General features: G+C 41.4%; 2 protein-coding genes across 7 annotated transcripts in view; both read left to right on the forward strand.

Moving 5' to 3' along the window:
* The window catches only part of LOC105208363 (putative leucine-rich repeat-containing protein DDB_G0290503), a 78369-nt gene extending 68093 nt beyond the window's left edge, over window positions 1-10276 (forward strand). For 4 of the 6 annotated variants that reach the window (XM_011178127.3, XM_011178126.3, XM_029037700.2 and 1 more), the window contains 5 exons: window positions 1190-1390; window positions 1458-1658; window positions 1938-4040; window positions 4111-5175; window positions 5275-5685. In XM_011178127.3, the coding sequence (XP_011176429.2) occupies window positions 1190-1390; window positions 1458-1658; window positions 1938-4040; window positions 4111-5175; window positions 5275-5421 (3717 nt within the window). In that variant the 3' untranslated portion in view covers window positions 5422-5685. Of the gene's footprint in view, window positions 1-1189; window positions 1391-1457; window positions 1659-1937; window positions 4041-4110; window positions 5176-5274; window positions 5686-10077 lie in introns of those variants that run through there. The other 2 variants (XM_054225449.1, XM_054225448.1) reach the window with 2 other exon arrangements.
* LOC105208365 (uncharacterized) lies at window positions 5880-9742 on the forward strand. Its single transcript, XM_011178130.3, has 2 exons — window positions 5880-6742; window positions 6795-9742. Exons 1-2 carry the CDS (start codon window positions 6019-6021, stop codon window positions 9572-9574), a joined length of 3504 nt encoding a protein of 1167 aa, XP_011176432.2. The 5' UTR covers window positions 5880-6018; the 3' UTR covers window positions 9575-9742.
* Window positions 10277-14121: the final 3845 nt, after the last annotated feature.

Consider the following 14121-nt stretch of genomic DNA (forward strand, 5'->3'; position numbering starts at 1 on the left):
TGTTCCCTGTAGAAAATTTATTTATAAACTTTCTACGGCTCACATGACTATTGCTAGTAATCTCGAAATCCATTTAAGCTGCAAATATTGCGAAATTTCCATGAGGCGCGCTGCCCCTATTTTCGTCTAGTCTGTACTCTGCGCCTTTCGCTGCAACTATTAACCGCAATTTTCAGCGTTTACACACAGAGAAAAACAACGATGAAACATACCGTAAGCGATTACATTTGCAAACCTTAAAAACCATTCGAGTTGAAAATCAATTAAACTACCCACCGACCGACCAACCTTGCCAAGCATGCGAATTAGCAGAAGTTCAATCGAATGCAATATTTGTGGATAAACAAAATGGGACTAGGCAAAATTAAAACACCGACAAATGAGCGTGTGGTTGTTGTACAACAGATACAATAGATGCACCTGAGCGCGTTTTAATTGTGCAAATCTACAGCAAAATCAGTGAAACGGTGAAGAGTGATCAGCGAATGGTGAAGCGTAGACACGCAGCAGGCCTCGTGCGGTAGCTTGTTGGCGGTGTTGGGGGACACGCAAGCGGTGCAAAGAAATCACGGCGCTTAGTAATGCAACGATTGTTTTATTGCCAAATAAAATAATAATAGCGAAGCTATAACTGGTTGCTACTGCTACTGCAGCTTGCAATTATCTGTAGTCAAAAGCGCCCAAGCGCACTCACACAGATACTTGAAGTACTCAGGTGCTCATTCGACATTCGCTTTAGAGCACATTTAATGCTCATTTACTAATTTTTCGTCACCGTTTTTTTGTTTTTTGTTTTTGTGATTTGTACTAAATATATACGTGTTTCTCCTAAATTATTATCATCTCCTCGTATTGATGTGAAAACTGGTTTCGTCTTATCATCGTTTGATTTTTAATTAAAAATCTTCACTTTTGCTTACCATAATCCCTTAAAATTATGCCTTGATGTGATCTCCGAATTTTCGTCTCTTCTAACAGGGATAGATTCTGGGTCCATTGTTGGACCCGACAGTTTAGTCCAAGCGCTCCTTGTGGTTTTAAATGTCATCTTGTCATGTGGTGTCCATGTCGTTTGTCAATTTCTTCAAGTTTTGAATAAGATTGTTATATCAATTATTCGATTAGTTTTTAGTATTAGTTAACTAGGATGATTTAATTGAAAAATATATGGGTATTCATTACTTTTTAGTGGTCACTGCAGAGCCATGCCACCAGTCCCACAACTACAGACAAGTCACAAACAGTCACAGCTCCCACAGCAACGAATATTTGGACAAGTGGGGAAGATCCCATGCAGATGATCTTCGGGAAATGTGGCGATGGAGGCGCAAACAAGACCTCTGGCTTTGCGTCGTCACATAGTCAGCAGCTTAACGAAGATGAAGCTAATGTAATTGCTTAAATACGAGTAGTATATTCCAAAATAGGATTTCAACTCCTCTCCTTGTATATTTCAGTTAACGGATCCCGCCAATGAAGAATTCCGCCATCGAATCACACAAATGCTAAGGAAGTATTCGCTGGATAGCGACGACAAACACTGCCTGCAACAGCTGATTCAATTGGTGCAACATTTGGATTTGATGGCGCAGCGTAGCGAACCAAACTCCTTGAATACGGCATCGTGCTCCAGCGACGAAACCAGCAGTTTGGAATTGGTAAGCATCTCTATGCGAGTATTCGATTGGGCGACTACTCAGTTGTTGTAGAATGTGGTGTCTGTACAGTGTGTGTATATTTATTATTGTTTAATTGTACGAACGGCATTTGAAAATTTTATCAATAGTCATTGCACATAAATATATTTCAATCATTCTTTATTTAGTAAAATAAAATAAAAATACATTTTTCTAACATTTAAATTACGTGTAATTATATCATAAATAAACCGAGTTTTATTGCTTCATTTTCCCCTAACAAACATCCGCAAATTAAAGGTAAAATCGCGTATATCGGATTACAGCTCAGCATCATCGGCGTCAAGTGCTCGATCCACGCATGAAGTCAGCTGCAGCAGCAGTAGCAATTCAATTACAAAATCGGCCACAAAACCTGCTGTACCTGCCACATCGCCTTCCAACGCAGCTCGCATAGTTGCCACAGTTTCGCCCTACAACAGTTCACCCCAGCATCAGATAGCATACAACAATAACAATAGTAGTTGCAATCAACTGGTGCCCACCAATACACCAACAGATTCACCACGGAAATCTCGCCAAGCCTGGCAGAGTAACAGCCTTAGTGAGAGTGGGGTATTTGTTGAGTCTGATTTCTTGAGCGACGTAAGTGAGAATAACGTTTGTACTCAGACCGACTTCGAGGACGAGAGTGCTGTCACCCACGCTGCACGGGATCTCTGCAACGAACTACAAAAACTCCAGTGTACTGATTCGACACGCAAAAGCGGGGTCGCCAATTTACCTGCCCGTTCACCGAACACCTCTCAGTACTCCCCCAATTTAAGCGAGCAAAAGCAATTGCAGTATTACAAGGAACGCTTGGCGCTTCTGGAAAGCAAAGTACTCATATATGAGAGTTCTGGCGATTTACAGAACAAACGGTTAGCTGATCGGCTGCAACGAGAGATTTTATTAGAGAAGGAATTGAAAGAGCTTAGAGACCGCGTCGAATTTTTAGAAAGTGAGAATCTAACACTCGAGGAAGAAAAGTGCGAATTCGAAGAGGCTGAAAACGACACCCGTTTACGTCTTCAACGGCTGGAGGTGGAGCTGGAAATACTCAGTCAACGGAACGTTGAGCTTGAAATGTCCAGAGAGGCACTAAGTGCCAAGTATAAAGACTGCCGCTCTGAGTGTTTGATTCTACGCGAAGATTTAGGCGTTAGTGAGACGCAGATTCGTCATATTGAAGAAGATAAACAGAAAGCCAAAGAAAATCTTGAAATACTACACAATTTGTTACCCTTAATTGTGGCCTATTACACCACCGTGGCGTACTCGCATTGGACAAACAATAGCACCAACGAAAATCCTTATCCAACGGATACATCGAATAAAACATACTCAATAGAATTTTGTGAGACCCTTGAAAATAAAATGGGTAATGTGATGCCAATGGTCACCGATCGCGTGAATGATGTGCTCCCGGCTTTTTCGGGAAATCACTTTGATCGCGCATCTCCAATAGCAAATTTCAACTGCGAAAATCAATTCTATAGAAATGAAACCCCCGAAGTGCCTAACTGTGTGTGCCAGTACCTGAAAGAGGAAGTAAAGTGTTTGCGGAATCAGATTAAGGATTTAAATTCTCGCCACTACGAAGCCATGGAATCGGCTGATACTCACTGGGTGGAGCTGGAGCGCCAGTACAAGGATCGTGAAGAAGCGTACCGTGCCAAGGAGTGCTGCCTTAAGGCGAAAATTCAAAAACTTCAGGACTGTCTGCGCGATGACGCACGAGCGGCTAATGAAAAGATTTGTCAGTTGGAAGAGGCTGAGAGCGATCTGAAGAACTGTCTTGTACGCGTCTCAAAAGAGCATCGCGATTTGCTAGATGATAACGAATTCATGCGTTGCGAATACGAACGCCTGAAAGAACAGTTGGACGCGTTGAAGGCTCAACAAAAACCAACTCTTGATCAACTCGAGCAAGAGAAGAAGCGCAATAAGACTCTGAATGATGAGGTGAACTTCATGCGAAAATTGCAGGCAGAAACCGAGTGTAGGAACTTAGCCGAAATGGAATCTCTACAAGGACAACTGTTTGAATTAAAAAAGGAATTCCTACACATTGAAGTGACGAACAGTGAGCTGAAAGAGGAAGTGGCAACTTTGGAACAGCAAGTTATAAAATTGCAACATAGCGAGAAAGATTTAGAAGACAAAACGCGAGTTCTCCAAGATGAAGTCAAGAGCAAGGAGGAGATGGTGCAGAAGTTAGAAAAACGACTGGAACGTTCAGAAGGGTATAGTTTGGCACAAGAGCTCAGCGGCAGCCCTTCAAAGCGCTTCAAACGTGAAGACGTTAAGGATTTGAAAACTGCTAGCACGGGCTTAGGGAATGCATTGCGTAATTTCAAGGTATTTTTCTTTTCACTCAATATATATACATTTAGTTATATTACTTAATTGTACGCATTTTCGTATGTAGGAATGTGAAACAAGTCTACCCTCACACCAACAATTCTCGAGTGTGGCACGAGATGTAAAACGTTTGGCAGATAGTCTTCTGCATGGCGATTCGCCCGACGATGAGGTAAGCATTACAATAGAAAATATTAAAGAGAAACCCCAAGAGTCCGAAAGCACTAAGATTCAGCTATCAGCGGACGATGTAATCGCTGAGGAAAATCTTGAAATTCCCGAAATAAATATTGAGCCAGAAGCAGATGAAAATAGTAAAGAGCCTTCACATGGGCAAGATTTGACGATTGCAATGGCTCTCATGCCACAATTCGTTATTGACGAATGTCTTATGCCCATTTTCATGACCCCCAAAGAAAAACAAATTTGTGCTAAGCAAATTAGCGAGGTGCCTTCCGAGTTGCGTATGCTTTCAGATGGTGGTCGTCAGACCGCTAAAGTTTCCGAAACCTTTAAGCGACTTTCATTAGTGACATCGCAAAGAAATCGAAAGAGGCGTATTAAGCGCCGCGTTCTTCAAACCCGAGTTCGTCGTATTGTATCATGTTTCAATTCTCGTCGTCCCACAAGATTCCACGATGTAATTGATATTGACATCAGCCAATCGGAGGTACTTCAACGTTTCGATAGCTTCCATTCCCTTCGCGAAGATGCCGCGGAATCGCATCACAAAATAGACGCCTTTACAGAAACAAATTTCGACAAGTTCGATAAAGAAACGGAAACTGAAGGTATCTATATCGAGAGTAAAGAGAGCAGTGTGCAGGTGAATGACGACATGAATCCCGAGAGAATGCTCGATTGCGTGCCTTCGCAGGCTCGTATGTTCATCAATCTGCTGAAGTCTTCAGTCATACACGATGCTGTGGAGGTTTCCGAGTTCAATAAGAACCTAATAAAGCGTTGGGAAGCAGATAAAGAGTTTCGCGACGGACTGGAAATATTGCAAACATATTCAGTTTTCGATAGCAACAGCAACGAACAAGTATCTGCCGAGAACTATGAGCACTTTGTAAACGCAATGTCGTGCTTGCATGTCCTTGAGGAACTCTTCAAGCCGACTAAGGTGCCGGTGCGTATTATCACTGCGTACTATATACCATACATCTCGTATAAATACTTACTATATACATATGTACATATTAATGATCGATTATTTGCGATTTCTTAGATCATGCAACAAATCGAAGATCAAATTAATGAACAACTTATGAACTTCCATACCAAACGCATGGAGTCGGAATTCTATTGCACCGTTTACTATCCGGTAAAAAGAGAAATTAACTCGGAATCTACTAATGATTATGAACTCTTCTGACAAATCCAATGTGAATGCTAACGATCATTGTCGATACCGTGGATTTGATCGCGGATTCTTTACTAATCGAACCAATTTCTGAAAAATTAAAATCTGTTAATATCAAATGTATTTGGAAGTATGTTTGTGTGTGTAAGACGAGTATGTACCTAATAGAGATAGAGATCTGTCTACAAATTTGATTACAACGAAATAATACGAAAAATAGTAAGTTGTGGTGAAAATCAGTAATAAATGAATGTCTTAAATGGTGGAAATATGGAACTACTGCATCTTCTTTTCTTTCATTATATGGATGTGGCTCACTTCTGGTTCGCAGATAAAATCGAACTTATTTTAACTGTGTCCATAATATTCCATTGTCTCAAACGGGTTATGGTGTTTGACGTCAGTCCAATAGTTTCACATAACTGACGTTTGAGTTATTTGAGTTTCAAACTCATACGAGAACAACTTTCAAAAAAGAAACAAATTGAAATGAATTTATTTTTAAGTTTCGTGAAATGTTAAACGAATTTCTTTTATTCGTCAAAATTTGCTGTAACAAGAAAGAAAAACTCGCAAAAAATTTAAAAATATTTGGGAATTCTTTGCATAATGGATACAGATAGAAAGCCTTGTAATCGGCCAACGTGCGTCAATCGGACGAAATGTGCCCAAATGAACAAAGATGCTAAGCGATCTGCCGTAGCTTTATGTAGACCAGGAGCTGAATCGGCTAAAGCTACTTCGCCAAACGTTGGAAATTCTACGCAGATATTATTTGTTGATTCGAACTTCACGGAAACTCCTAGTGAGTATGACATCTTCTATGATTGCTATAGCGATGTTGAAATAAGTCAGCCAAATGCTGTGGTGTCTTCAATGTGTGGTCTAAGTGTTCCACCGCCTCCTGTAAAAGATTCTAGAATGTTTCGCGATGCACTCAAACAAGTTATTCTTACTGCTCAGACGCTCTTAGTCGAATTCGACAGTGGTAGTCGCAAGGAGCGTAGGAGGTGTGGTTCGCGTTGTCGATGTGATGTGCGCAATATTAAACCTCAAACACAGACAGTACAATTGGAGGTAACGGCCAAAGTAGCTTCAAATAAATCAACCACACCGCAAAATATTCGCATCGATCCAATTACATTTACAATACCACTGAAACTACACGTACAGGGACAACACCAACACAACATACCATACTCGGTGTCACAGCAATCAAACGAATTGAGGAAGCCGCCAGCTATGTTAGACCGAGATCCAATACAGAATATGTTTTCCTCGATGGAACCAATACGCACGGCAATAATTACAGCCCCACGACAGGACATGAGCTGTAAGACGGAATAAACAAGTTCAAGCTTTAAATAATTATCGTTCTCTGTTAGGTATGCCTATGGAAGGAACTGGACAAGCTTTTGATTTTCAATCGGCTTTATTACAACAAATGGTTGCTATACCACCGGGTTTTTTGCAGTTACCTCTATCTGGTGCTGAAGGCTTTTCAGCGCCCCCTCCGCCCAAAGGAGTCTCGTCGAGAGTACAAATCCAAGTTCCTCCGCCACCACCACTAATGACATTAGGCAGGCCAGATGAAAGAGCGGCGGTGAAAGCGAAAGGATCTTGTGGAGGAACTTGCTCAGTGAGACGTCAGCAAGTTCCTTCGACTGAAGCCTTTTTATCGCCGTCTTTAGCACCTGTTACTAAAGGGCCATTTTTGGCTACAATAACAACGTCGTCGATTCCATCTGTAGGAGCAGGTAAATCACCTCAAGTATCGGAAGCACGAAGTCAAGGCGTATGTGTAATGTGTGGACGCGGAGGTGAGCAGTTAGATAAACAAATGGAATCATCTAAAAGAGCTCCATGTGGAATGTGCTCGATAAGAAATTTTGTCCTGCCGCAGCCGCGTGAGTTTCCCACTCCTATGCAGAAAACGGATACATATGGTGAATATTCTCGAAGTGATAAAACCGCGGAATCGTTGGTAGTACTAGTTCCTCCAGCTATCCCAAAATCCGCAGCTGTTACCGGTGCTACATGTCCTTTTGGTGGTCTTCAAAAACAAATGGAAGCACAGCGTTCATACGGTGCTGCGGGCCCAATAGGACCATCGATTCAGACACCTCAGCACAAAGATGATCAAATAGATGTTGACAAACAACAATATGAGGTGAAACATACTTTAAAAGGACCATGTGGAATGTGTTCGACGGCGGTTCCCGCACCACCACCATTTGAAGAGCCCTTGCAGAAAACAAAAGGACCCTGTGGAGTGTGTTCAAAGCCAAAGGCACCAACACAAATGCCACAAACAGAAAAAGTTGGGGTTTCTTCCAATCGTGAACCAGTTATTGAGAAAGCGGAAAAGGCCCCTTGTGGGATTTGCTCGATAAAGTCTACAGCTCAAATGGGTTTTGAGAAAGCACCTTGTGGGATAAGTTCTAAAACAGCAATTGAGCCCATCAAAATGGAAAAACCTCCATGCGGAATTTGTTCGAAGAAGCCAGCAGCTCCAATGGAGGCTGTGAATGTGCCAAGTGGAATTTGTTCAAAATCAGTAGACGAGCCAGTAAAAATGGAAAAATCTATATGTACAATTTGTTCGAAGATGCCAGTAGCTCCAATGGAGGCTGTGGATGTGCCGAGTGGAATTTGTTCAAAATCAGTAGACGAACCGTTGAAAATGGAAAAAATTCCATGTGGGATTTGCTCGAAAAAGTCAGAGGTTCAAATGGATATGGAGCATGAGCCCGTTAAAAGAGATAAGGCACCTTGTGGAATTTGCGCGAATAGGTCAGAGGCTATAATGGAGATTGTGAAACCGTCTTGTGGGATTTGTTCAAAATCAGTGGATGGACCGGTGAAAATTTCAAAAGCTCCTTGTGGTATTTGCTCAAAAAAATCAGCAGCTACAATGGAGATTGTGAAAGGGCCTTGCGGAGTTTGTTCAAAATCAGTAGAGCAACCCTTGACATCACAGAAAGCTCCTTGTGGTATTTGTTCTAAAAGATCAGCGGGACCAATGGGCCTTACAAAAGGGCCTTGTGGGATTTGTTCAAAATCTGTAGAAGAACCTGTAAAACCTTGTGGTATTTGTTCAAAGGGTATAACTACCCAGTTGGAGGTTGAAACAGGACCATGTGGAAAATGTTCTCGTGGAGGTACTCCATTTGTGACTGCAGAAAAAGGTCCTTGTGGAGTTTGTTCAAGGGGAATCGAGGCAGCGTCCACAGATGAAATGTATGAAATAAAAGGACCATGCGGAGTATGTTCGATAGTGCAAAGCGGCACCTTTAAGGTGGAAACAGAAGAAATTGGAGGTCCCTGCAATATTTGTAAAAAGGGACTACCGAAATCACCCGATTCCCGAGATATTTGCGGAATTTGTAAAAAGGTACGGGCTCCCGAGAACCAAGGAATACCATCGGACATAGTTCCTTGTGGAAAGTGCACTTTAGTCGGAGCTCCGTGTAAAATATGTGCTCAAGCACCAACAACAAGTTCAGCTGGAGGATCTTATGGAGCGTGTAAATTTCCACCTTCTTCACCTTCAAATAGAAATAAAACATGTGGATCTTGCTTAGTAGCACCGTCAAAACCCTCGAGCATTCGATCGTGCGGTACATGTTTGTTTACCCCTCCAGTAATGGGAGACCGAACTTGCGGTACATGTATGTTGCTTAAGCCTGCACTGGAGATTAGCACGGAATTAATATCACCAATAAAAGCAGAGCCGGAACATCGGTTATACAAGGCATTACCGCAACACAAAGATATTCATATTTGTTCGCCGTGTCGTTACGATCCGAGTCCATTAATTGACGAAGAGGGTAATGTATTTTGTCCACAAAATTGTGGTTGCTGCTTATGCCCTTGGCGAAAACGTGCCACAGACAGCCAAATTGATCAAATAAAACATGAAAAAATCAAAGTTTGTAAGTGTCGTATGAAGGGATCAATATTTGCCGATTACACATCACGTGCTAAATGTAGCAACACATCGTACTTTGATTGTTGCCCATGCCGCGAAAGAGCAGAGGCTAAGTATTTGGAAATGACCGGTGAAGAGATGTGGAGTCCCGATGACAAATTAAAGGAACGAGTCCGCGGTGATCCCGTCAATTTGGAGGATGTTGTAGAATATAAACGCCCGAGTGCACCATAGTTTTATGTTCTCTCAGGAGTTTCCTTAGGCACATTCAAATCTACACTAAAATAATAATAATACAAATATTTACTCATAAATATGTAACTAAATGAATTTGAATCATAATCAATGCGTTGTAAAGACAATATCAAATAAATTGATACGTTTTGGATCTTTAAATTGGAAGGAGACTTTAATATTAATATAATAAGTTTATGTAACAGGCTTCAAATGCAGAGGTGGGTTTAACCCCAAATCTCGATAGACGCTTTGCATTGGAGAGTTATTGAAGTTAGAATTTATGGAGATGCGCAATCGAAATTATTTTCACACCTCTGTACAATTTTCGTTTATCACAACTACCCTATATTTGTTGCGTTTTTCTTTGACACTGAATATAGGACTTTTTTTGAATTTTGAACTTAAAATTATTGAAACATTCGTAGATTTTGTCGAAATATTTTCTGTTATCTAATTTGTATTTTGGCGACTTGTCTTTTGTATTTCTTTTCCGTTTTTAGGCACTGCAGAGAAGTGCTCCCAAACTGATACTCACAGAGATAACGCACATCTAAGCGGCGCCCAAACCATCCACCTACGTATAGAGCCCCATGCACAGAACGCAGCGATGTCCTGCATCAACTATCCGTCTAATTATCGGGTAATTATGGAAACACCCGTGCCCACCATAAGTAATCAGCCACAGCCAGATGAGCAGCCGCTAACACCGGTGCAATGCTCATGCCAGCGTACTTTCCAGCAGCCAAACCCTCATCAGCAATCCCCGTATCCACCGCAGCAGCCTCCTTCGCCAGCACAACATCCCCAACATGACATTCAGCATCAACAAATACATCAACTGCACCAACAGCAAAAGTTGTCATTTCAACAACAACAGCAACAACAACAGCAACAACAACAGCAACAGCAGCAGCTTCAACAAATACAGTTGTATCAGCAACAACAACAACAGCTACAACAGTTTGTAAACTGTCTAAATCAACAGCCAGTTGAATCGGCCTCGGCTAGCAAGTCCAGTCAGCAAGATTCCCAAAATTCTCAAGGTTCTACTGTAACAACAGCCGGTCTTTTCAGCAAAGCCTATTGCATTCGATCAACATCAGAATCAGGTGGCCAGCTGAGCTGTCGCTGTCCATTTGAAATTTCTATTTCTTCGGCACACCCACCGGCACGGCCTTCTTATGAGATACGTTTACCAAGTGGAATGGCGTCGTCAAATTATGGTGGTAAAAACAACTTGAGTGAGGAAGAGTTCTTTTCGCTTAGTTCGGCTTCTTCAGATCGGGATGAGTGCATACCATCGGCGGCGGTTAAAGGGAAAGGTAAAAATGGTAATAAAACTAAGAACCGCTTTTCAGATTGCGAATGCTGTCCATCCGCACCAGAGAAGAAGACCAAATCGAACGCGAACCCTCCACGTAATGTAGCAATACTTCAATTGCTGCGCGAAGTCGTTCAGTTAATCAATCAGAGTGACGAGAGCGGTACTGGCTGCGGGTGTGGTGTAGCAACAACAAAAATGCGAAATATTGGCACACTTGGTTCGGAGGAATCGATGGCTGATAATGGCCCATTCAATTCCGGTTTTAAAATAACATTCACTCCAAGTCGTAAAGGCACCAGCCCAATACCATCGATTGCTCATTCCGAAATGTCAGAACCGCAACCAGTAGGACAACCCGTTAATATACCACTGCAATTGCCATGCAATCTTATAATCACTCCAAACTTATTAACGTGTGCGCCCTGTACACCCTGTACACCATGTGTACCCTTGTCTAACATGCCAAACACTTCGCCACAAAAGATGCAAATCACGGCTGCATCCGAAGGGCCGACAAAGTCACTGAAGAAGGTAAAGGTTGGAGAAAAGCATGCCGAAGGCTTTTGCGGTTCTAAAGGAGTGTCTTGTAACTGCATTGGAGATCTTGAGTTAATCGAAGAGATAGCAACCCTTGCCCTGGCTGCAGACCCAAAAAATCGCTCTGAACCTTCTAGTCAGCCTTGCGAGGAGGATACTCGATATGGTACTGGAATTACTTTTGATTCAATTGTATGTGCCAAAGGTTGTCCAGAAGAATGCACCTGTAAGCAGCCATGTCTTTGTCCAGTGCACGGCTTTTACCAACCTCCCGCCATATTTGCCCAAGGTGCACAACCGGCTGAGGATGAAGACTGCGAATGTATGGACGGCGAAGACATCGGTATAGTCACAGAACCGAGTCAATCGCAAACCCATGTCTCGGCCGCTCCATCTGCCACTGCCAGCCAGCGAACTAACCAAACGAACAAAACAAAGAGTGATTGTACTGAATGCAGCTGTTGTCATTGCCAGGCGATGCGTGAGAAGCAAAATTGTACAACCGTTGCCACCCAGAATCAATCGAAAGGTAGCTGTAGTGAGTTGGTACGTACACATATTGTACATTGCTGAGCTTCCCTAAGTAATTAATTAATTGTGAATATATATATTTGACAGAGATTCTTTATCGATTCCATAATCATGGATTTGGATGCAATGGAGAAAGCGCGGCGCAAGAAAAGTGCCGAACAGGTAATTTTGCTCAGAGAGATCAACTGTGCAAGGTTGCAAAATATGATAATTCGCGGTACTTTCTTTATAAGATTCTAAAATTCAAAAATTCAATTTATGATTTAGAACACAACACCCACACGAGCTAAGCTCTGTCCGCGCCAAAGCTTTCCAGTTACAATCACAGAAGTCTCTGACCTAGGCATTTCTTCGCTATACGTGAAGTGGGTGATCCACGACTGTTGTGGTATTGGTGGTTACGAGGTAGAGTAACATTTAGTAATCGGAATAAACGTGTATAACCAATCAATTCTTTCTGTGTGCACAGATCTACGTCGACGGTTATTTAACGAATCGCTATTTCCACTGCAATCACGAAGCGGCTGTGATCTGCGATGTCGACGTCACGAAGCCGCATAAGATAGTGCTGGTTGCTCAGCCGAAGCAATCCGACTGCAGCTGCGGTGACAACATGGAGAACAGGTGCAAGGAGTTGATGCGCAAGGGCGATGCCGATAAAATGGATAAAACAATTGTGCCTCCATCGTCCCTTTGGATGCCCAGCATTTACTTGTACGACCCTTGTGACAAGAGGGACGGACCGCCGATCAACCGCACCAGCCTTTGAATCATGTTCGCTTCCATTCACAAACTATTTCGTGTTGCTCTCGGTGGACCGACTACAAATTCTCTAACCTTCAAATAATTAATATCGGCTGCGAATTTGCGCTTACCACGGTGGGGGAGATTAAGGGCGCAATTATTTTGAACAAAAGAAAGGATTAACACGTGCGTGGAATAAATATATAGAGCAAATAACAAAAAAAAAACAATAAAAATCCGAAAACTAGGGGAATTCTTCAAATTTAAAGTTCCCGCTCAAATTAACCGATAGAATGACGTGAAATGCTAGTCAGTGAAAATTAAATGTTTAAACTAAAAAATCACAAATTCGCAATTGAGCGCAAACAAAACTAAATATGTACAAGTGTATACATACATACATACATATATGAATGGATATTGCCGTTAGTTATAGGAGACGCCTAAGCCGACTGCGTCTCGATCAATTGAAAAGGCCAAAGCACTAAGGAAATTCGAATGCCAGATATCGAAAAAAAAACTTTTTAGAAAACTTAATTAAAAAATTTCAAAAAATATCAAAAAATGTCAAAAACTAAAACAAAAAATGGGGGTGGATAATTACTATGCTACATTTGGGATGCCTGTCGGTTGTGCAAATTTGCTACTGCATTTTAAAAAAAAAAAAGCTTAACGAAAGTAAGTAATATGTTTCAGTAGCGAATTTGTGCAAACCGAAGCCAGGAAGAAGGGTCTTCGCAATGCGATCGATGGCCCTGCGATCATCGGATATGTAAAGCAATATTCTGCTTGCGTTGTTGTTATTTGGCCCGGTCGGTGCTCGTATGCGTACGAGTGTGCACAACGTGTGTGTGTGTATGGTCGTACGGCATCGGATGTGTGGCCAAAGGAGTGTAATGTAACTATCTATGTGTGTACGTCTTGATAAATAAATTCTAATGTTAGTCGAAGTAAAAAAGTGCCTTAAAATTAATTTTAATGATGTAAAGAGGAAAATCTCACAAATCTGCATTGAGTTCATTTACATTTAGTTTTACTTAATTTTTAGTTTTTAGTTTTTTATTTATTGTTTAGTGCTCGTACTGTACAAACATTCATGAAACACACCACAAATTGATAATCACAAATGCTTTGTAAGTAGTTTCTAATGCGAAAAAAAGCCGATCTTTCGTTTATTTTACTTATAAGTTAGTAATATTTTTCATTAAAGAATTATTATTTAATTAATAAAATCGTTGAAGATTCTAATAATTTCAGCTATCCAATTAATATCGAATTTACTAAAATCCATATTTATACCAAATTTGCATTAAAAGATTAATTTTGAAGTTTCCATTTCAGTAGCTTGTAGTCATTTTCCCACTTTCCTCGATCGCCTACAATCAAGCACTGTTTTCATAAATTTGTA

This window comes from Zeugodacus cucurbitae, chromosome 2 (assembly GCF_028554725.1).
Source record: "Zeugodacus cucurbitae isolate PBARC_wt_2022May chromosome 2, idZeuCucr1.2, whole genome shotgun sequence".
Lineage (NCBI taxonomy): Eukaryota > Metazoa > Arthropoda > Insecta > Diptera > Tephritidae > Zeugodacus > Zeugodacus cucurbitae.